The sequence below is a fragment of the Rhinichthys klamathensis genome, unplaced genomic scaffold (assembly GCF_029890125.1).
Source record: "Rhinichthys klamathensis goyatoka isolate OS25496 unplaced genomic scaffold, OSU_Roscu_1.1 h1tg000784l_1, whole genome shotgun sequence".
Classification (NCBI taxonomy): Eukaryota; Metazoa; Chordata; class Actinopteri; order Cypriniformes; family Leuciscidae; genus Rhinichthys; species Rhinichthys klamathensis.
The window spans coordinates 353,892-378,737 of record NW_026607181.1 but is presented as its reverse complement, the minus strand read 5'-3'; the positions used below and the strand labels follow the sequence as shown (position 1 = coordinate 378,737).

General features: G+C 40.1%; 1 protein-coding gene across 4 annotated transcripts in view; it reads left to right on the top strand.

Annotated features, from left to right (window-relative positions):
- LOC130077878 (leukocyte elastase inhibitor-like) overlaps window positions 1–24,165 on the top strand; it is a 63,743-nt gene extending 39,578 nt beyond the window's left edge. Inside the window, exons 1-7 of one of the 4 annotated variants that reach the window (XM_056243291.1) lie at window positions 1,508–1,629; window positions 1,774–1,950; window positions 2,146–2,325; window positions 2,439–2,556; window positions 4,064–4,206; window positions 4,298–4,465; window positions 5,155–5,707. In XM_056243291.1, coding sequence (XP_056099266.1) covers window positions 1,783–1,950; window positions 2,146–2,325; window positions 2,439–2,556; window positions 4,064–4,206; window positions 4,298–4,465; window positions 5,155–5,571 — 1,194 coding nt within the window. In that variant the 5' untranslated portion in view covers window positions 1,508–1,629; window positions 1,774–1,782 and the 3' untranslated portion in view covers window positions 5,572–5,707. Of the gene's footprint in view, window positions 1–1,507; window positions 1,630–1,773; window positions 1,951–2,145; window positions 2,326–2,438; window positions 2,557–4,063; window positions 4,207–4,297; window positions 4,466–5,154; window positions 5,708–14,829; window positions 14,871–15,005; window positions 15,183–15,541; window positions 15,722–15,807; window positions 15,926–16,277; window positions 16,421–16,601; window positions 16,770–23,713 lie in introns of those variants that run through there. The other 3 variants (XM_056243289.1, XM_056243292.1, XM_056243290.1) reach the window with 3 other exon arrangements.
- The last annotated feature ends 681 nt before the right edge of the window (window positions 24,166–24,846 follow it).

Below are 24,846 nucleotides of genomic sequence, written 5' to 3'. Positions count from 1 at the left end.
GAGTTTATGAAATTGTGTAATGTAAAAATATAATGATTAATATTTTATATAAAATATATTACAAAATATAATTTACTCTAAAACTGCAAGAAAATTAAAGACAATGTTGTATTCCAAATTTTAGGTTGATATCTCAAAAAATGAGCTTTCAGTAAGATTTTATTCGGGCGCAGTACCCAACTTTTTCACTAGGTGAACACCAGACTCCATTACTGCCCATATAAGGGCGCCTCCATTTTCATATGTTTTGAGTGATCTGAACCATGTATTTCCATAATTTTCATACAATTTATGAAGTAGACATCCTATTCAGAAGTAGTATGGGTGGTTTGGCAGTATTTGATTGGAATTAAACCTCTAATAAATGCATAAAGACTACGTTATAGCGTTATAGCTCGCAGCCGCATCACAAATCGAGAATCCATAAATTTTTCTTTATATTTAAAGTATTTTCAGACATTTTTTTCTCATAAAATGGAATTGGTGTTATCTTTTGAACTCATGGCATGAAAACAAACTGAGGTTTCTACCAATCTTTCATGATTTTTCATATTTATTGTTATTTCAAAAAAAGGGCTAAATACTCCTAATTAATATGAAATATTCTTGTTGCAAATTTATAAATTTCTGCTCCTCTGTAAATTATTTTAGATAACAGCCACCAAATATGAAAACTAGAGATTTTAAGCTTTCAAATGATATATAGTTTGGCAATATTACTTTAGGTTTTTACTAAGATATTATTGTTTTAAACATGCAATGGCAAATGACAGGTTAAGAGGTTAAATCAGCTGGTTTAGTGTTCTGTAGTTATTTATATGTATATAAAACTCTAAACTAATGTAACATTTAGTTTTTCGTTTTTGCTGTTGCACTGTATACATAAATTCAAATTGTGAATTATGACAATGAAAAACTATTTTTAATTAAATGTATTTTATCTAATCTCTTTATCTTATCTATTTAATTTATAAAGGTCATCCAGGTGGATGCTGCACATTGGTGGTGGTTGAGGAGATTCCCCCTTCTATGTGAAGCGCTTTGAGTGTCCAGAAAAGCGCTATATAAATGTGATGAATTATTATTTTTATGAATACCTTAGTAAAATCACAGATCACAATCACTAAATGAATTAATATTTGTAATATTTATAATTGTAACTCAAATGTTGTTAAGACAAGCATTTGTACTTGTACTGTGTGGTGATAAGGATCATTATTTCTATTATATTTTTATTGTTTTGTAAAAGTCTCACAGTGACACCTACTTCCAACTGTCATCAGCTAATCCATTATTGAGTTGTACACACATTTTGATTAATACAATTATCATTAATTTTTCTTGTGTTCGGTTTAGTTTCTTCAGCTATACACACAGCTTTATTTTTTTACTTATGATAAACAAATCAGAATGAATCACTCAATTTAAGTCTGATGCTGTTCCAGGTGGATAAACATCCACAAACATCAGTTGAATAATTAAAGGGTATGTTACAAGCTGATTTCCTGATTGGCTTAAAGCCTGGGTGTTTTAGGGTGAGCCAGTATTTATTAGAACGACACCCATAACCAGAGATTCATTCTCGTCAGACACGCTGGGCAACTTCATCATTTCTGCAGACTACTCTAGGTAATGCTTTACTTTTATATATGCGATTTAAATGGTAACCAACACAGTAATAACATTTGATTAAAACAGATCTAATAGAACTAGATCGTGTGAAGTAGATTATCAAATCTGCTGTTGATAAAACTATTGCTATTTCTTGCTCAGCTTGTGAAAATGGAACATTTGACTGCAGCAAACACACAGTTCTCCCTCGACCTGTTCAAGAAGATCAGCGGAGGAAACGCATCAGGAAATGTGTTCTACTCTCCTGTCAGCATCTCCTCGGCTCTGGCCATGGTGTCGCTCGGTGCAAGAGGAAACACAGCAGCTCAGATGATTAAGGTGATCTCACACTTAGGTATATGTTTTATGACCAGTAGTTCAGAATTTAAAATGTATATTTTAGGCTATATGTGTGTTTGATGCAACATCATGCTCAGTATTTTAAACTATTATATGCTGTATTTTACTGCTGAATTAATTTATCAGAATAGTGAGGTTATCTTTATTAATTCTACCCATAATAATGCTGTGTAGGTCTTGTGCTTTAAAAACCCTCTCAAACCTGATGCCGCGACTCCAGGACATCATGATTCAGTGGACCAAATTCATTCCAGCTTCAAAAAGTTCATGAGTGAGCTGAACAAACCAGGAGTCCCGTATGCGTTGAGTCTTGCCAACCGCCTCTACGGAGAGCAATCCTACCAGTTTGTTGAGGTAAGAATCGAACCAAATGATCCAAAGTTTTGTTTTGTTATTAAAGGACAAGTTTCTGGAAATGTTCTCAACTCTAATATCATTTGTACCTCAATCGGTTTGCTGTGTAACAGAAATTCCTCAATGACGCAAAAAGCTACTATGAAGCCGGACTGGAGAAGGTGGACTTCAAGAGCAAACCAGAGGCTGCTCGTGTCAACATCAACAAATGGGTGGAGAAAAAAACACAAGGTGAAATCCAGCATAAACTTACTCTACAAATAATTTTCTGTGTTTTTGCTGCTTTTTAAGTTCAGCTAAATGTTTTTTTAAGGACCATGTTCAGCATGAGATATTAAGTTGAGCTATTTAGTTTTTTTGGAGGTTAAAGTTTGAACTTTAGTGGACTTTTTTTTTTTTTGGCCGTAAAGTTTACATTTCCATAAGAACTTTGAGACAAACACTTTAATAGTGTTTTTTGATTTATACTTAGTTAACAATACAGTGTTCACAATTACATATAAAAAGATATACACTACCGTTCAAAAGTTTGGGGTCGGTACGATTTTAAATACTTTTAAAAGAATTCTCTTCTGCTAACCATGGCTGCGCTTATTTGATTAAAAATACAACAAAAATCAGTTATAGTATTAAATATTATTCCAGTGTAAATCAGCTGTTTTCTGTGTGAATATATAGTAAAGTGTAATTTATTCCTGTGATCAAAGCTGAATTTTCAGCATCACCAGTGTCAGTGTCTTCAGTGTCAAATGATCCTTCACAAATCAGTATAATATGAGGATTTGATGCTCAAGAAACATTTATTATTATTATCAATGTTGAAACAGTTTTTTTAGGATTCTTTGATGAATAGGAAGTTCAAAAGAACAGCATTTGTTTGAAATAGAATCTTTTGTAACATTATAAATGTCTTTACTGTCCTTGATAAATAAAAGTATTGATTTCTTTCCTCCAAAAAATAAAAATAAAATTCTCACTGACCCCAAACTTTTGAACGGTAGTGTAGTATAAAATATGCGTATTTGGAGTGCTGTCCAAGGAGAGGGCTCCGACCTCCTAAATTGGCCCAAACTCAGAGCACTCCCACTCATCCCTGGCTGGGATGGGAATAATCATGAGTGAGGAGTTTGGGGTGGAAGAGGGACGCTGGCAAAACTGAGTCTGTTGTGGAACAGAGGTAAGTCGGCTCTGTATATATAAGCCTCCTCTCGCGCTCATTGAGTAGATGATCTGAACGTGCTTCTTCCGAACTTTGTTACTAATTTAGACCTATGAGAATCAATTCAAATCACTGCTCAAAGCGGACAATTTCCATTTCTGTCATGACAACTCTCGGAGTGATTAGCATGCTAATGGGAATGACAATGCTTTATGTTTGGTATGTATTTCTGCGGCAGAGCAAGTACGGGACTTGCTACTGCCATACACACACGACACGCTGCTGTGAGCAAGTAAGACATGCTGCTTCTGTACAATATAGTGTACATGAATTACCCGTAGCAGATCAATACAGGTGGAGCTGGGGAAGGTGGAGGTTTCTGAAAGTGCACTGCACTGCTAAGGCAAATGCTACCCAAGGATTTGATGGTTAAGTAGAGAGCTCATTGGCTACTGATACAGCAGGAACCAATCAGCTGCGCCCTATAGATAGCGATATGATTATGAACAGGTGAGATAAAGGACCTATTAGCCTGCGCCATATAGAGTTTCATCCCAGAACTTTGTATTTGTATTTTAGAGAAGATCAAGGACTTGGTGCCAAAGGGAGTCATTGATGAGATGACGAGAATAGTCTTGGTGAACGCCATTTACTTCAAAGGAAACTGGGAGAAGAAATTCAAAAAAGAATTCACCAGAGATGGGCAGTTTAAGCTGAACAAGGTGGGATTTCATGCTTATATATATATATATATATATATATATACAGTCACGAAAAGAGCAGTTAAAAAGTGTTTCCATTGATGTTTGGCAGAATCAAACTAAGCCAGTGAAGATGATGCATCAGGAGGAGAAGTTTCCTCTGGCCTTCATCCCAGAGATCAACAGTCAGGTTCTGGAGCTGCCGTATGACGGGAAGAATCTCAGTATGTTGATCATCCTTCCTAACGAGATGGAAGACGACACCACTGGCCTTCAGAAGGTGAGACAGCACAGATTGATAGTTTTTATTTTATTTTATTTTTTTAGCAAGTTAAAGGCCTTTTTGTAAAGACGTCCACCTTTGCTCGTGCTTCACATGTGTTTTTACTGTGAAATCGTTTCTGATATTTATAAAGTACACGTAAGAATAACTTTTACATTATTTTGATGAACACTTACTGGACTGAAGCAACTTAGGTTTACTTGATTATCCATGAATAATATTTTTGAAAAATCATATTTTAGTATAAAATATGATCTATCAGGCTTTTGATGAGTGTTTATTTGTTGATCTCAATCATCATTGTATTGCATTATCTGTTTTAAAACTACAGAGCTTTGATCATAAAACTAAGCACTTAAATAGCATCTTACTAAGACATATTATTGGCAGATATAGCTGATATTATATGTGTTGTATGTCATCTGCTATACAGTTATAAAGATTTAATTGATTTACAGTACAAGCTATCAGAATTTAATTTTGCCTTTTGGCCATATAAATTGCAGCATCTGCATCAAATTACATATTTTTGCTTAGCCTGTCAATAAACTGTCTCCATAACTTGCATTTTGTTGCCAAACTTTCCAAACACAAAGAAAAAAATCATCACATCATTGATGCTGTACAAACAGACCCCAGTTTATGCAAATAGACACACATTAACAATATCTCACTTTATTATCCAGCTTGAAAAGGCACTGACCTACGAGAAGCTCATGGAGTGGACCAAACCCAGCAAGATGATCCTACAGGAAGTTCAAGTGTATCTGCCCAAATTTAAGATGGAGGAAACCTACGACATGAAGAGTCTTCTGATCAGCATGGGAATGGAGGATGTGTTTGACGAGGAGAAGGTGAATCTTTCAGGCATGTCCTCCAACAACGACCTGGTGCTGTCGGACGTGATCCATAAAGCCTTTGTTGAAGTAAATGAGAAAGGAACTGAAGCGGCTGCTGCCACCGCCACCGTCGTGTCTTTTGGATGCGCAAGGCCCCCATCCACTCCCCCAAAAACCTTTATTGCAGATCACCCTTTCCTTTTCTTCATCCGACATAATCCCTCCAATGTCATTCTGTTTTATGGACGCCTCTGTTCTCCTTGAAGATAGTGATGATGACATAATTCTAGATGACTCTGTTCTTCAAATAAAAAAGGCATTAGTAAATAATTGAGTGAAATTGTCTGTATGCATTTACTTTCACAGGGTCATTTCAGAATCTTGAGACAGTTCTGTACAAGATACAAAGAACGATCTTTTTTTTTTTTATTAATCTGTTCAACATTTAGTTTTTTTTTGTATGCCACTTATATATAGTTCTGTCCTCCATAATTTTCTTGGCATTGAGTGTACAAGTTCACAACAAATTTTCACATCTATTCTGTTTACTCTTGGATGATGACCTTGTCTCTACAAATTCCCACACAGGTGCTCAAAAGTGTTGAGGTCCGGTGAAATACTTGTCGACTGAAGCATTTTAACCATGAGAGAATGTATAGTGTTATTATCATGTTGAAAAAGATTTTGTATTAGCCTACATAAATTCAATGGTGTGTGAATTCATGACATATTTATTAAGAAAAACTCTCCCACTACTTCAGCACTTATTCACGCCTTTATAAGAAATGTTCTATTACTGAAAAATTCAACAATACTGTTTTCAGGTAAACAACGCGTAGCACTGGCAGCGTTACATCAACATTCGTTGGTCAAGTCTGTGGAAACACGCAACAGGCCTGAGAACAGGCTCTGGCTCCAGAACGTGAACCATTATGGTGGAAAATGAGTAAGCGGAGAGCAGACACTTCTCACTGTACTCCTTCCCCTTGCAATTTTATACATTTTAGATGCTGTTAGATCAATGCATTTCACTTCTGCACGTTGCGTCTTGCAGTGTGAGATGAAAGCTTAATGTCGGCATGAAACGGAAGTTGCGATTATCCTTTTTTCCCTGTTGTGACGTAAATCTGATTGAAACGGCTTCTGAAATGAGAAAAAATAATTGGGCGGCCTTGATTTCGGCCATCTGTAATAGATTGGATCGTTGGAAGTGTTGCTAACAATATGGAGGCAGATCTTAATGTCAGTTTGAACTCAGTTGTGGAGGATTACTCTCCACCGGACTCACCGCCAGCACCCTCCCATGTATGATTTTTTATTGAGGAGCCCGACGACAACGACGAGAACCAGGACGATCAACTGCAGCAAAATTTTACGGACAGAATCAACCCATATTTATTCTAACAACTGCTTCCCTCGAACCGAGAGAGGGACCAAGACAAGGCAGCTAAAAGTTTGTTTATTTAAGAAATTCATAATAAATAATAAAGAAAGATACCCTGTTGAAATATGTGAGATCAGTGGCGGAGCCAGGATTTTTTCATAGGGGTGGCCAGGCAAGGGCCAGCGAACAGTCTGGGGTGGCATATAAATCTTAATTATTTTAACATAAAAATTAGTTTAAATAATGTATTGGACTGTTTTAGTGCCTTCCTACACAACTGAATACAGTTCATTTGTACTTAATTGTAATTGAGATAGTAGTGAAGGAATCATGGAATACTGAGTGAATTTGATCTTTTTTATTATTATTATTAGCTACTTACTACCTCCAGGCATATTAATAAAGAGTAAACACACTATAGATAAAGTTCAACTTGCTCAGTTGCACCTTCATGGATGAGACATGCAGATAACTACTGTAGTTCGAAGATTATTTAACCTTCATTGAATTTTATATAATCAATTAACTCTTCAACTTTCTATATTAGTTGTCAAAATAAAGAATCTAATCCGTTCTATCATACCTAAATTAAAAAGGGGGGAAAACATCTCTTTTGAATCTCTATGTCCAAGAATGTGAACAAGGCGTAAGTAAACAGCACATAAATACCAGAATGTAAAATTAGTTATTTTATGTATTTAAAAATGATAATTTTTTGTTTTGCCTTTACAAATTAACGCAAAATTACCGCCTATCTTCTAGTGGCTTACAAATGCACAGTGCTCACATTTAATTGAACATTAAAAAAAATCACATAGCCTGTCAGTTTGTGCCTTAAATTGTGATTTCACATGGCAGAATATTTTAGTCGAGACATATGTGACGCATATATAACAAATACATGCATGCATGCAGTTTTGACACAGATTTGATCGCCTTTTTGATTATTTATTGAGTTAGCTAATTGACGACAGAATTACTGCTACAGCACGCCACATTGCGCGTGATGTGCAAGTACAGTACAACGGCTGTCAGGACAGGAAAGTTAGTTTTACTGACATTTGTTGACCTTACAACATCTCATCTTACCACAGTTACTGATTCAGGACAACGCGCTTTTCTCCGCATCTGACAGAAGTGTCACAAGCTTTCACACAGATCTTTCATAATAAAAGTAGAAAGAGAATTACGTTGTTGTTTCTTTGACTGGACATATGCGACTCACTCAAAACGGTCTCACAACCCACCAGTTGAGAAACATCGAATCTATATTTACTATGCTCCGATCACTGCTCAAGCTCATTCGGTACCCGTACATCTCCGCACTCGTTTGACTTGCGCCTGGCGCTGAGGTGAAGTTGGAGTGCGCGTCTGAAAAGTCTCACGTTTTTTGTGGTCTTAAAGCGACGGTTCTGTGTTTTAAAAACAAAATTCTTGTAAAAATTAGAGCGAGACAGAAACAGCAGTTGTGAGAGGGGTGGCCAAAGGGGTGGCCAAGCTTAAGCCAAGGGTGGCCATGGCCACCCCTGGCCACCCCCTGGCTCCGCCACAGTGTGAGATGTGTGGTTTATATAAACTGCAAAGGCAAAGTATAAATTAAAATGATTGTGATCGATGTGAAGAGGGAGGAGAATACATACGTGCATCACGTTTAGTTGATAACACACTTCCGCATATGATACAGCTGTGTATCCTCGCTCATGACTCCTCAGGAAGACTCCTCGATCCTTGTGGTCCAATTAGAGAGTTGAGATGTCCTTCAAGATGGCTGAGCTTGATTGGTTTCCGGGTCATAGGATGGAGGACGGAGGTGAGAGGAGACGAGGAGGGATATTGAGAAGCACACCATGGCTGTGTAAGACCGTAAAACTTGTTGAAGAGAAAATATCTGACCACATGGTCTATTGAGACAAAGGACCTTGGCAAATTAACATTTGGCTTCCCCCCTCTTCCCCGGAGACAAAGGTCTCACCTCTGAATCATCCTAATCTACATTTCTTCCCCTCATCCCCCACTCCTTCCCCTTCATACAGATCACCTAAAACACACATAAGAATATATGTATGGTTTGATGTGAATGATTATCATTGAGTATTATGTTTGGTATCATTTGAAATGTCTCAGGAATGAGTGGTACAAATGTCTCATTCCAAATAAGTAAAACAAAAGGTAATAAGGTTTTTTAGAAGTTTAGAGAAACTGGCACAAAGAAGGTGAACAAATGGCCTTTCTCCCCTACCCCCCAAATAAGGTGTAACCTGAATGCAAATTACCATTGAAAAGAAGTTCTGGCTATTTAATGGAATGCAGCAAGGAGTCGTGGCTTTTTCTGTATTGCAGATAGCCCGTGAGATGAGGGTCACCGAGACCATTAGCTCATGTAGTCTATTTCTTAATATGTTGGGTTTGCATCTATTCTCTGTATTCCAGGGTATTTGATGTTTTGTATTGATGATATTTGAACTGATTATGAAATTGGCATAATACTTTTACCTGACATAATAAATTGTTATATTTGATTATTCTAACAGACTTTGACTTTATTTTCATTGGAGTTAAAACGAATAGTCAAACATTAACGTATACTTAATGATGCACAGATATCATTAAAACACTTTCATTCTATGGAGTCAGATGAAACGAGTTAATACATTAGATAAAAAGTATTGCATTTAATTAAATATCCCTTTGCCATTGGAAGAGACGGAACGCGCATGTGACCTTCACCGCTAATTTGAATGCCGCCCTTGGATCGAATTAGCAGGCCTTACAGCTGCATCCGAAAACGTAGGCAGCTGACTTGTTGCCTTGCTGCCCTATCAGGCAATGACTTTGCAGGCAGCGTTTGCATACGAAGGTACCTCACGAAACTGATTTCGCACAGACTTCTGAGGCTGTGTTATGGTTTAAGGCGAGACACGGCAGGCAAAAACATCGAATTTTCATGGAGTGATCAGTTTTGAGATTTTGGGCTAGTTTACTCCTTCAATATGTGTTCTTTCAAGCTGCTATAAAGAAAACGTTGAAAATATACATTAAGATGTTTATTTTATTACATTTTGTTTACTTGCGGCAGTAAGTTTCTCCCGAATTTACCAAGAAGTTAGCATTCCAACGCGTCATGCCGCTTTCCGTCTGTTTACTGAAGTCTGTCATGACCGGTATCGTTGTAAAGCTCTAAGTCTCCTGCACAACGCTATGTAACCCAAATATGGGGATTTCCTTTATATCAGTAACCAATCGTGAATGTCCAAAGGGTGATTTAAAGCTAATGACGAAATCTCATTGGCTACTGCTGGTTTCTGCTAACGTGATTCGCTCAGACGCATCACGTGGTTTACTCTGCCAATGTTAATCATAGACAGTATAAGAAGTGGACAGAGCCATCTCATTGGAACTCAGTTGAGACAGTTGAAGCCCATTTTTAGCGATTTCTGAGCACTTCCGTTCCTGACGCGCAGACTCAAACCGACTCAAACTAAGCTTGATGACGTGAGCAACCTGTCTGACAGACGTTAATCTTCTAGTAGCTGTGCGTGAAAATTGCCAACGTTAATCTTGCAGAGACGGGGAACTTGAGCAAAGAGTTCTTTGGCGTGAGTGAGCAGGAGTAAGTATTCCGTTGCTTTTATGGACTCATTATCTATGGGCTTCTCCCTTGACGGGACGTCCCCCCGATTGCCTGCGAGCTTCTCCTCCTGTCTGTACGGTCATTTCTGTACAGCGCGACAGAGAGTCGAGTGGTTATGACGCAATCGTTAGCCTATTTTTACTAAATCTGTTTCTACAGGGCCATAATGTAACATAGAAGGTAATGGAGCCCTTTATACATTGTCGTGTTTCTTTAGAAATAAATAATGGACAAATGGAGTCTTTAAACGCCTCAGATGTAAAGTTATTCGCTGTCAAAGTGACGCCAAAATGAATGGGAGTCAATGGAAATGCTAACACAAGTGAAGTTCTGCTACAACATGGCGGCACCCGGCCGGCTTCAACTTCTGGTCGATGGATTACCCCCTTGATGTTAATGGGCTCTATGCACGGCGGTATTTCCGGTGAAGGTCAAGGATGCTCGATAACTTCCGCCGATCATAGAGTCCAATGCAATACCGAGAATTTATATTGAATTGTATACTCCATGGTTATACTAAAGAAGCGTTAGTCACAAAAACTGACAAAACAGATACACCTCGTTGTGTTTATGCTTCTTTTTAAAATTATATTAAATAAACATAACTATATATAAAATTACATCTAAACGTATGAAAGTTTCGTTTCAAAGACGGGAGGACAGTAAATTTTGAAGACTCTGCCATAATCCCATTTTCCTTGGTTTTCCTCCGCTTTAATCTCCCCAACCGGAAACTGACGAGCATCCTTGCGTCAAATGCGGAACTTATGCGTGCATATAGCCTATTCATTGAGTTACTGCAGTTGTAGGCCTTATATGCCTCCCATGTTATTAAGTAATCAGTTTTCATGAGCTTGAAATATAATATATTATATTATTACTAAGGGCCTGATCATTTATTCTGTTTTTGAGCATTTTTTTTTCCAATAGAAATGTATTAAATTCCCTACTTAAATCTTTAAATGCCTTTTTCTCAAAATGAGTTTGTCATTCTCCAGTACAAACATCTCAGCCTATGTAGCACCTATGTACACCAAACTTAGTTTTCAGTTATACACTTAGCAGTATTCTGAAGATATTTTCAGAGGGATTTGTTAATAAATCATTCCTGGCCTGATTTATGTGACATTTTAATAAAAAAAATTGGCGAAAATCGATTTAAGGCTATGGACAGTATATTTTGATTTCCTAGGTAATGAAAGCATATATCCTGAAATCCCTCTGAACTTTTTTTTTCATCTTGTGTGTAAACAAATGAAAAAAGAATTTTGCACCTTGGCTTTATCATAATATTCAGATCTTTCTACCGAAAATATATGCAAAATCCCACATATTTAATGAGATAATGCCTAATTTGCTAAATTAAACATACAAATTTCACAAACTTGTAATACATTTTTTTTATATACTTGTGTAAGTAATCAACTGAGGAAGTTTCATGGTGATATCTATTATATTAAAATTTTACCCTATTCACCTGTAGTGTCTCGCCTTAATGATCTACAGCAAAATAGAGCGAGCTTTGGTGAAAACTAATACTAAATGACTACAATAGTAATTTCTCGGTAGAAATGACATCATATGTGGAAAACTGTCATGACACGCACACAAAGAGATAGATCCAAGTGCAATTTAATAGGGTAATCCATAATCATAGGTCATCCAGGCAAAGGGTCAAAATCCATACAAAAGCAGTCCAAAACATGAAAACAAACAGGAATAGATCTCAGCTGACATTAAACAAGGATTTCATGACAGTGAATAAAACAGACATGGTATAAATAGGCAGATACAAACAATGTGAGTGGGAACAGCTGTGTGCAATGAACAGTAATAAGTACAGACAAAGGATTATGGGAAATGCAGTTCCTGATGTGGTGGTGACGGTAAGGGGAAGAGACCACTAGTGGACACCCAGGGAACACCAACCAGACACGGTGACATTACTGCCATTACACATTACACGGTGCCGGCAGGGCGATGCGCTGGGGCGGCGCTGGAAGAGCGAGGCGCTGGGGCGGCGCCTGCTGGACGAGGTGCTGGGGTGGTGCCAGCAGGGCGAGGTGCTGGGGCGGCGCCGGCAGGGCGAGACACTGGAGCGGAGCCGGCAGGGCGACGCCCTTGGGGAATAGGAGTGGAGTGGAATAGGAGACGCCTTCCTCCTCCGCTTACGAGAGTGTGGCGGTGTGGCAGTCTCTTTGGCCCCCACTGGGGTTGCAACAGGGAGAGTGGACAGCTCTGGAACAACCGAAGTTGGATCCTCCCAGACCACCGCACTTGAGACCCCCGAAGTCGGGTCCTCCTGGACCACCGGACTTGAGACACCCGAAGTTGGGTCCTCCTGGACCACCGGACTTGAGACCCCCGAAGTCGGGTCCTCCCAGACCACCGGACTTGAGATCCCCGAACTCGGGTCCTCCTGGACCACCGGACTTGAAACACCCGAAGTTGGGTCCTCCTGGACCACCGGACTTGAGACCCCCGAAGTTGGGTCCTCCCAGACCACCGGACTTTAGAACCCCAAAGTCGGGTCCTCCCAGACCACCGGACTTGAGACCCCCGAAGTCGGGTCCTCCCGGACCACCAGACTTGAGACCCCCGAAGTTGGGTCCTCCCGGACCACCGGACTTGAGACCCCCGAAGTTGGGTCCTCCTGGGCCACTGGACTGGAGATCCCAGAAGTCGGGCCCTCGTGGACGATAGCAGGCTGCTCGGGGACGGCCTCCGGAACCACAGCGGACTGCTCGGTGATGTTCTCCGGGCCTTGAGAGACAGTGGATGCTTGCTTCCTCCTCCTCCTCCGTTTCTGATGGCTGGACGGTGGCATCATGATCTCCACCTCTGGGAGCGCTGCAGCGTCTTCGACCAACCTCTGGAGGTGCTACAGTCTCTTGCAAGGGCATGGCGTCCATCTTGCCTGGAGAGACGGGCGTAGCTGGTGTTGCCCATTGACTGCGATGGTGTAGGTAGCTAGTGAAACCCCAATAGTCCAGGATTTCAAGTCCCTTCATATCCCACTGAGGCAAAGGTTCATCAAGGCAGTTATTAAGAAGATCCTTCAATACTGCATCATTATACCCCATGCCTCTTGAGAGAGTCCAAAATAGCTGAGATAGACCACCCACCGACTGGCCCTGCTGACGTAGATTTTTATTTATTTATTTTATTTTATTTGTTTATTTAACAGGGACAATACACTAAGCATTGTTACACATAGACAACCGATGCTGTGTACATAGGGCATATAGCATAAAGCTAGTTTGCGGCCCGATTCGTCAGATTACTGAGTCGTCCCCTCCTCTCCTCTCCAGTTCTAGGGGGAAGAAAACGAATACCTGTACTGCTGGATCTGTACATCATCTTAATGGAATCCTTCTGTCACGAGACACACACAAACAGATAGATCCAAGTGCAATATAATAGGGTAATCCGTAATCATAGGTCATACAGGCAAAGGGTCAAAATCCATACAAAAGCCATCCTAAACAAGAAAATAAACAGGAATAGATCTCTGAAGTGCAGCTGACATTAAACAAGGATTCCATGACAGTGAATGAAACAGACAAGGTATAAATAGGCAGATACAGACTGGAAAGCACAGGATTCTGGGATATCAAGGCGATGAAGGATACATCTATGCTGCCTTCAAAAATCGATCAGAGGAAGGGATCTCAGGAGACAGGAAGTGAAACTAACCGGCTAAAAGGCCTTCCGACCTTGGGATGTGTCCTCTGAAGGCAGCACTTATCAGTTTTCAGATGCAGCCCATGTACATTTACTCCCTGATCTGTTCAGTCCTTTGTCGGTTATTGTTTCGTGTATGTGTATTTCTACTTCTGTTTCCATTAAAGTCTATTTTGAAATGTTACCTTTCTATCATATATATAATTCACATATTAGCTGATAAATAAATACACAATCACATTAATTATTAAACTTGGTTTATATTTATATTATGATTAAGAAAAGGCATTTCATGATACACATATGCACAACACATGACCTTGTTTTACCAACCAACTGACACGAACACCTTAGTAAAGACTAAGATCACAATCATTAAGTGCTAATAATTGTAACTCAAACGTTGTTTAGACAAGCATTATACTTTGGGAGTGTGGTGATGAGGATCATTATTTTTAATTACTTTAGTTTTTATTATGTTTTTTTTTAAAGGTCTCACAGTGACACTTACTTCCAACCGTCATCAGCTAATCCATTATGGGGTTGTACACACATTATGATTAAGAATGACTAATACAATTATCATTTATATTTCTTAAGTTCAGGTTAGTTTCTTACACTTTAATTACACTTATATTTTGCTTATGATAAACAAATGAAGAATGAATCACACAATCTAAGTCTTATGCTGATCCAGGTGGATTAACACCAGTTTAATAATTACTGGGAATGTTACAAACTGATTGGGCTTAAAACCTGGGCGTTTTAGGGTGAGACATCATTTATTAGAATGAAATCCATAACCAGAGATTCATTCTCCTCAGACACGCTGGGACACTTCATCATTTCTGCCGACTACTCTAGGTAATGCTCTTTTGAGGGTACTTTTATGTTTGGTAGCCCACACAGTCATACCATTTGATTAAAACAGATTATGTGTCATGATGAAAAAGACCTTCAAATCTGCTGTTGATAAAACTACTGCTTTTTCTTGCTCAGCTTGTGAATATGGAGCATTTGTCTGCTGCAAACACACAGTTCTCCCTCGACCTGTTCAAGAAGATCAGCGGAGGAAACGCATCAGGAAATGTGTTCTACTCTCCTGTCAGTATCTCCTCGGCTCTGGCCATGGTGTCGCTCGGTGCAAGAGAAAACACAGCAGCTCAGATGATTAAGGTGATCTCACACTTATGTATGTTTTATGACCAGTAATTCAAAGTGAATATATAGGCTATATGTGTGTGTTTGATGCATCATCATGTTCAGTATTTTAAACTATTATATCTTGTTTTTAATACTAACTCTAAAAATTCTGGGTTGTTTCTACCCATGTTTGTATAAAATATGGACAAAGCTAACTGTTGGGTTAAAAACTGAATTTAAAAAAATGGGTTTGAATTTGGATCTAAATTTAAACATTTTTAAAATAGTTGGGGTTGTCTATATTTGACCCAAACATGGGTTGAAACAACCCAGCATTTAGAGTTCATATGATAAACATATATTCATTCTATACCCATAATAATGCTGTGTAGGTCTTGGGCTTTAAAAACCCTCTAAAACCCAATGCCGCGACTCCAGGACATCATGATTCAGTGGACCAAATTCATTCCAGCTTCAAAAAGTTCATGAGTGAGCTGAACAAACCAGGAGTCCCGTATGCGTTGAGTCTTGCCAACCGCCTCTACGGAGAGCAATCCTACCAGTTTGTTGAGGTAAGAATCGGTTTATTCACTGGAGGTTCTGGAAATGTTCTCGGCTCTAATATCGTTTGCACCTCAATCGGTTTGCTGTGTTACAGAAATTCCTCAATGACGCAAAAAGCTACTATGAAGCCGGACTGGAGAAGGTGGACTTCAAGAGCAAACCAGAGGCTGCTCGTGTCAACATCAACAAATGGGTGGAGAAAAAAACACAAGGTGAAATCCAGCATGAACTTACTCTACAAATAATTCTTTGATGTATTTTGGCTTCTTTTTATGTTCAGCAAAATGTTATTTTAAAGACCATATTCAGCTTTATGGGTTCCTGAGTTGAGCTATAAAGTTATTTGGAGGTTAAAGTTTTGACTTTAATGCGGTTTTTATTTGGCCATTAAGGTCATAAGAACTTTATTCCATAAGAACTTTGAGACAGATGCTTTAATGGTGTTTTATTTTTATTTAGACTTAAATAACAATAGAGTGTTAGAGATTCAGTCAATTCACGTGGGCCTATGAAAATCAATTAAATCACTGATCGAAGTAAACAATTTGTCCATTTGTATTTTAGAGAAGATCAAGGACTTGGTTCCACCGCGAATCATTAATGAGATGACGAAACTGGTTTTGGTTAATGCCATCTACTTCAAGGGAAACTGGGAAAAGAAATTCTCAAAGGAATCCACCAGAGATGGGCAGTTTAAGCTGAACAAGGTGAGAATTAAAGTGTTTCCACTGATGTTTGGCAGATTCAAACTAAACCAGTGAAAATTCTGCAACAGAAGTCAAAGTTTATTTCATGCTCTTGTTTTTTTCTGCCGTATTTTAAATTGTTTGTGCAGTAACAGTCAGGGAATATGAGAGGTTATAATGTGTTTTCACTGATAACTGGCAGAATCGAACTAAACCAGTGAAGATGATGCATCAAGAGGAGAAGTTTCCTCTGGCCTCCATCCCAGAGATCAACAGTCAGGTTCTGGAGCTGCCGTATGTCGGGAAGAATCTCAGTATGTTGATCATCCTTCCTAATAAAATTGAAGACGACACCACTGGCCTTCAGAAGGTGAGACAGCACAGATTCTGCTAGTATGGTGCATTGTTTCATTATTTCGAATTGCCGTTTAACCCTATAAAGAGTGCTGTTGTCACAAACTGCTCAGAGACACAAAGGTTGAGGATTCAAATGCAGCTGTTTATTGGGGCAATCCAGAATCGCAATCCATAAGACAGGCAAATGATTGAAACCACAAGGCAAACAATCCAGATAACAACAGGGAAGAAAACACAGGCAAACAGGAACATCCAGAAAACCAGAAGATCTAAAACTATTACACAGGAAACCAGAAAAGCGAGATAAACGAGATAATAACACACAGGTGCAAGTAATCAGAACACGATTAGTCCAGGCAAGGGGTTATGGGAATTGTGGTTCATGATATGATCAAGGAGACAGTAAGAGTGGCCTCTTGTGGCTATCACTGGTGCTTCAGCTGACAGGTGTGACATAGGTGTGACTCCCACAGTGGAGCAGAAGACCACCACAGCAGGACAGACGGGGCTGGTAACCTCCACGGCAGAGCTGGCGGTGCTGAAGACCACCACAGCGGTAACGGTGGAGCTGTTGACCACCACGGCAGAGCAGAAGACCACCAGAACAAATCAGACAGAACTGGAACAAAGAGCATAAGGTCAGGGTTGGCCTCTAGGGCCGTGTCAAAACAGGCAGGGAGTTCAGCAATGGCCTCAGTGGCCATTACACGGCATGTAGGACATTTAAGAGTGATGTCTGTGGCAAGGCAAGCAGAGTCTTCAATCGCTGCCTCCTTGGCCGGAGCAGCCTGTAGACAAGAATGTCTTCTAAAGCGATTGAGGTGTTTTGTTTTTGGACATAGTAGTCTTCATTTACTCTTATTCAGCTCTTACAGTGATTTTCTGGAGAAAAACTTGCACTTCAACTTTTGTGTGATGTAAGTTACAATACACTTCATTGAACTCATCAGTATATTTTTGGCCATATTCGGACGCGGTCTGCTACAACAGGCTTGTACTAATAGTGTATAAAAGCAAGATGGAAAAATAAGTTATCACCGTAATTACCGTAAAACTTCAAATAGTAGCCCGGGCTTTTATTTTCCCAAATCGTCGAACTCAACCGGCTTGTATTTGAGACAGGCGTCTATAGAGCTGGTAAGTCCCGCCCATCCGTAAAACTCCAAGTGGACCTCTAGGTTAAAAAAGCATCAATGCAAGTGAATGAGAGAAAATAATTATTTTCTGATCCCGTTTGAATTGTGCCATGAATGTGAACATATGTTGTCTGTGAATTTTTTTTATATAATTTCTCATGTAATGAGTTTGACAGTATATTGTATGATTCTTTGGCTAGCAGTTGTGGAATAGACATAACGAGAAAGACTACACGTCGCACATGTGATGTCACCGCATAACACATTTTCCCTCCACAAATCACGGTGCGATAATCTAAGGAATTAGATCGAGATGCCTGTGTGTTTTGTACCCAAATGTCACCATTCAAACAAAGGCATGTTTAGCGGGATCCGTGTGCTAGTGGTGGTGACGTATATCAAACGCGTCGAAAGCAGCGAAGAGTTGTAGTCCACAAAGTGCTCTCACACAAAGTCTAACCGTATGAAAATTCTACCCGCTAAATTGTAGCATTCTTTAGGCTACACGAAAATTTATATAAAAAATTCACACACAACATACACTCACCGGCCACTTTATTAGGTACACCTGTCCAACTGCTCGTTAACACTTAATTTCTAAGCAGCCAATCACATGGCGGCAACTCAGTGCATTTAGGCATGTAGACATGGTCAAGACAATCTCCTGCAGTTCAAACCGAGCATCAGTATGGGGAAGAAAGGTGATTTGAGTGACTTTGAACGTGGCATGATTGTTGGTGCCAGAAGGGCTGGTCTGAGTATTTCAGAAACTGCTAATCTACTGGGATTTTCACGCACAACCATCTCTAGGGTTTACAGAGAATGGTCCGAAAAAGAAAAAAACATCCAGTGAGCGGCAGTTCTGTGGGCGGAAATGCCTTGTTGATGCCAGAGGTCAGAGGAGAATGGCCAGACTGGTTCGAGCTGATAGAAGGGCAACAGTGACTGAAATAACCACTCGTTACAACCGAGGTATGCAGCAAAGCATTTGTGAAGCCACAACACGCACAACCTTGAGGCGGATGGGCTACAACAGCAGAAGACTCCACCGGGTACCACTCATCTCCACTACAAATAGGAAAAAGAGGCAAAAATGTTGCCTGGTCTGATGAGTCTCGATTTCTGTTGAGACATTCAGATGTTAGAGTCAGAATTTGGCGTAAACAGAATGAGAACATGGAACCATCATGCCTTGTTACCACTGTGCAGGCTGGTGGTGGTGGTGTAATGGTGTGGGGGATGTTTTCCTGGCACACTTTAGGCCCCTTAGTGCCAATTGGGCATCGTTTAAATGCCACGGCCTACCTGAGCATTGTTTCTGACCATGTCCATCCCTTTATGGCCACCATGTACCCATCCTCTGATGGCTACTTCCACCATGTCACAAAGCTCTAATCATTTCAAATTGGTTTCTTGAACATGACAATGAGTTCACTGTACTAAAATGGCCTCCACAGTCACCAGATCTCAACCCAATAGAGCATATTTGGGATGTGGTGGAACGGGAGATTCGCATCATGGATGTGCAGCCGACAAATCTGCGGCAACTGTGTGATGCCATCATGTCAATATGGACCAAACTCCCTGAGGAATGCTTCCAGCACCTTGTTGAATCTATGCCACGAAGAATTGAGGCAGTTCTGAAGGCAAAAGGGGGTCCAACCCGTTACTAGCATGGGGTACCTAATAAAGTGGCCGGTGAGTGTATGTTCACATTCATTGCAAAATTCAAACGGGATTAGAAAATAATTATTTTCTCTCATTCACTTGCATTGACGATTTTTTCAACCTAGAGGTCCAGCGGGGTAAGCGGAAGGGGCGGGACTTACCAGCTCTATATGAGACAGGCCTTTATAATTTAGTGTTGAGATGTTGTTCATTGAGTGTATAGGCCTGTCTCTAATCTCTAAAAATCTCCAAATGCTCCACGTGAAACTGCGGTCTTCCGACCTTTAACTATCGCGTCAATTGATTTTGATTAATATGCGCGAGGGAGAGAGAAGACAGCGCTCGTGTTGTTTGAAGACGTGAGAGTGCGCGCGCGCGGCCGGGGCGCTCTCTCTCTCTCTCTCTCTCTTTCTTTCTCTCTCTCGTAACACGCCCTGTCAAGCGGCCTGTCAAGCGCATATTCTATTCTACATCACTCACCGATCAAAAAAGGCTTTGGAGGGACAAAAAAATTGCTTTGGCAGCCGCCAAAAAGTGGACGATCTGACGGTTTTAGAAGATTAAATACAACCCGAAACTAAAAAACAGACCCGGCCTCTATTTGAGACCGGCCTTTATTTACCCAAACCTGCAGCCACACCAGGCGTGTAAAAGAGACAGGCGTCTATTTGGGACTCGGCTATTATTTGAAGTTTTACGGTAAACTAGACTATATCTGTTCTACATACAGCATATTCTCTGGCTCTTTGCATTATTGTCCCACTCTGGGTCGAAATGAACACCGCTACTGAGAGTTTATGTTTTGATAATCATTCCTTGAGATGAGATTGTCCTGACACGGAGCGCGACCTCATGAGGCTCCGCCCTCTCGGCCGGCAGCAGCTGCTCATTTGCATTTAAAGGGATACACACTAAGGCCCCATTTACACGAAGGGAAAACGCAGATATTTCCCTGCGGTTTGGCCTCTCATTTACACGAAAACCCCGTTTTAATCACAGAATACGATTATTTCTAAAAACTCCGGCCAAAGTGGAGATTTCTGAAAATGCCGGTTATGTGTTGCCGTGTCAACTGGGAGAAACGGCTTTATCCTTCTCCCTACACTGCCGCCCATAGGTTTGGCATAGTTATGATGGCGCTCGCGGCGTATTTATGGAGGTTGTGTGCACGATGTTATTATTGAAAACGGCGGGGGGAGGGGGGAGGGGGGGGGGATATATGTTTCTCTAAATACCCGGCTATGTGAAAACGTAGCCTAAAGGCCTGTTCAAACCAGGACGCTGACGTTTAACGCCTTGTGACTAAACAAAGGGCGCCAATGTGAGTGTGCCCACCGACGCGCAAAACGCCACGCGCAAAAGCGTCATTTTTTAAAAAACGCCTCGGGTTCGTTTTTTGGGTTTGATGCGTCACGTCATTGATCGGATCAATGAGATTGGCGCTTTTGCTCACATGTCTGGAGCTTCTGAAGTAACAGTAAAACACAACTTGGGGGCGCTCAAACACAAAATGGTCTTGCCGAGCACACATACGTAATGGCGAAGAAGATGCGCCAAGTAGTGTCAACACCATAGATATCCATAATAAAGGCTAGATGTCTCATCCGCGCTGCTGGCCAATGGCCTTTATTATGGATATCTATGGTCTACACTGCCGGGAAGAAATAAGACGAGGAAGATGCGAGGCAAGATGAATGTAGAGCTGCTGGTCTCGTTGGTGTCGGAACATAAAGAACTATATGACAAACGCGACAGCGACTACAAAATAGGACTATTTCTGTTTTACATTAAAGCAACACCATGTGATTTTTCCTCAGCGGTCGCCCTACAGGTTGGAAGCAGAATTGTCCATTACTGCTGTCGTAAATAATTTAGCGTTCCGCAGCCTACTGTCGCACGCGCACGCTCGCTGTTTATCCAGCACCGGCTTTGGAATCAACAATGGCAGACATCCAACCTGCAAGAAGTCATTTCAGGGAGGTATATCTTGGTGACTGGATTGTTGACGGGGGGGGGGGCTGGTGGCGGGTTGACTAGCTTTCGTGAGGCACACTCGCAAGGTCTCTCGTCTCGCTCTCTCTCTCTCTCCCGTGCTCGCGCTATGTATGTTATGCGCGCAGTATGTTTTGTCTCGCATGCGCGCTCTAGATTCCGGCAGATCTGAACTAATTTGCGGGCATCAGGGAGACGCAGGAGACTCCCGGGAGACTTGGGATGTCTGCAATGGCCACAGACAATTTGAGGAAGTGGTGGGGGAAGTGACGTATGCCGTAAAGCAGTCGAATTTTGTAGTTCTTTTTGTGCACGGGTTCCTACCCGAAACCCGAAGTTACATAGTGCCAGTAAAAGCGATACAGACCACGTCAGGCTATGGCAGACGTGTCATTTAACTTATTTTAAGTCGATGTACCATCACAAGGGTCTTGGAAATATATTATGAAGGTTGAAAAACTACATAGTGTTACTTTAAAGGTAGGGTAGGTCGTTTTTGGTCTAAAAAACTTTTTCCCAAATTTGTTTAAACTTTCTATATATATCAATGCATAATTAAAATGTAAGTACTCTGATAAAAAGAGTATAAAAATCGAGTGACTCTAGACCGTTTAATCTGCACTAAACACAGCTCATTATTTCCTTCCGGGACGAAACAATGGATTGGCTTAGGCGACTGTCACTCTCTCGCAACCATGGCAACACCCACGCTGCTACATGCGCTGCCCACATGCGCGCACTCGTTTGACTCGAGGAGGGCAAGAGACTAGTAAGAGACACAATTACATGCAAAACACGGCGTATATGTTATGAATCTTACACGAAATTCACCTTCATCACAGTGTAACTGATTGTAATGGGAAAACGTGTATCAATGCAACCTGTTTTTAGCTTTGCTTTATGTTACTAGCTCGTTAACGAATCAAACTCAATATATTTTAAACTTTACCAGTATCGATATGCTAGCTTGATAGTGAGTACTAATAGCCATGTTAGTTGTTTATATTCATAATGATAAAGTTAGGTATTTTATTACATGTGAGTCTGACATGATGTCACTACATGCACTGCTCCTCTCCGCTGGGCGCTAGTAAGCGCGTCCTCCAGCTGTGAGCTGTCGGCATCGCGCGTTCATGTGTTTTGGGGGCGTGGTTTTGGAAGGAGCCCAGAATGGAGGGGGTGGAAGTGAATGGAGATAAGTAGCTGTGTTTATTACAGCCCTGAGAGGACTACAGACACTCGATTTTTATACTCTCTTTTCCAGAGTACTTATATTTTAATTATGCATTGATATATATAGAAAGTTTAAACAAATTTGGCAAAAAGTTTTTTTAAAAATTCCTACCTACAATACCTTTAAGCGCCATCTAATGTCAGGGAATGAATTTGCATGTTCACTCGGCTCATCGTCAGCGAAAATCGCTTGGGTGTGAACACAAAAAACCCGTTGAAAAACGCTGGCGAATAACGCGCGCTGATATTCGTCCCGGTGTGTACGGCCCTTAAAACGGTGTGTTTTTCTGAGCCCAAAAAAGTGACAATTTAAACATGCTGTAAAAAAGTATCTGTTGGAAATTTTTAGCTAAAACTTCACTTACACACTCTGGGGACATGTTGTGAAAAGGGGCATAATAGGTGCCCTTTAAATGCACTTTATGTCAGTAGTCTGCTATATACCGTGAGAAAGATCTCATAAAGATATCTAATTTATTTACATTACAAGCTATCAGAATTTCATCTTACTTTTTGGCCATATAAATATCAGCATCTGCACCAAATTGCATATATTTGCTCAGTTTTGGCCTGTGAATATAATTTAGCTGTTTTTTCCTCCATATTCTCACTATATCATACTATATAGCCATAAAAGCCTGGTAGATCAAATATGATACTGTACCTTTTTTTGTAGATTTTTAGATGCAATTTTTTTTACAAATGTTTTGTGCAAATGTTAATAAACTGTTCCAATTGCAATATACATGATTTAATATATCAGGTTTTACAGGGTTAATACTGCATAATATCCAAGCCATTGATGAGGTTTATTCAAGTTACTGTTTCCATGACTTGCATTGCAATTGTCACATAATTGACGCTGTACAAACAGACCCCAGTTTATGCAAATAGACACACATTAACAATATCTCACTTTATTATCCAGCTTGAAAAGGCACTGACCTACGAGAAGCTCATGGAGTGGACCAAACCCAGCAAGATGATCCTACAGGAGGTTGAAGTGTCTCTGCCCAAATTTAAGGTGCTAGAAACCTACGACATGGAACGCTTTCTGATCAGCATGGGAATGGAGGATGTGTTTGACCCGCGGAAGGTGAATCTTTCAGGCATGTCCTCCAACAAAGACCTGGTGGTGTCGAAAGTGATCCATAAAGCCTTTGTTGAAGTCAACGAGGCAGGAACCGAAGCGGCTGCAGCCACCGCTGTCGTCCTCTCAATGACAACCTCAATGCCCTCATCCACTCCCCCAAAAACCTTTATTGCAGACCACCCTTTCCTTTTCTTCATCCGGCATAATCCCTCCAATGTCATTCTGTTTTATGGACGCCTCTGTTCTCCTTGAAAACAGTGATGATGAAGTGATAATTCTAGATGACTCTGTTCTGATAAATAAAATCATTGGTAAATAATTGAGTGAAATTGTCTGTATGCATTTACTTAGAGTAATTTAAGAATCTTGATACAGTTCTGCACAAAATACAAAGAATGTAAAATATATATATATATATTTTGGATTATTCTGGGTAACACTTTATAATAATAATAATAATGATCCATCATTAATAAGTAACTATGCAGGAAGTAATGCAGGACTGATGAGTAGTACATTAACACTTCAGCTATTAACTAATATAGAAACAAGCTTAACTAATCAGTAAGTAATATCAAATTTAGGAGATAGTTCCTTGTTAGGTAATAAATAATTACTTCATGATATTAGCCTCATTAATAACTATTAACTTATTGACAAATTATAAATAACATAAGTGTGTGTCTGAGACGTAATCAGTCATCATGTTTACTCTGAATATAGTCATGAAATGCATTACTTACCAGGTCGGTACTTGAGTATTACTGGTGCATTTTATGACCATGTTCTGAGTAAAAAAAAGACAATCTTCAAGAGATTCTTAATGTAAGAGTTCATTAATATAAATAAAGAGTATAAATAAAATATTCTTAATAAAGAGTTCTTAATGATGCCAATCTCATTAAGTAATTATTGATTACCTAATAAGAAACTATCTTAGTCCTACATTACTTACTGATTAGTTAAGC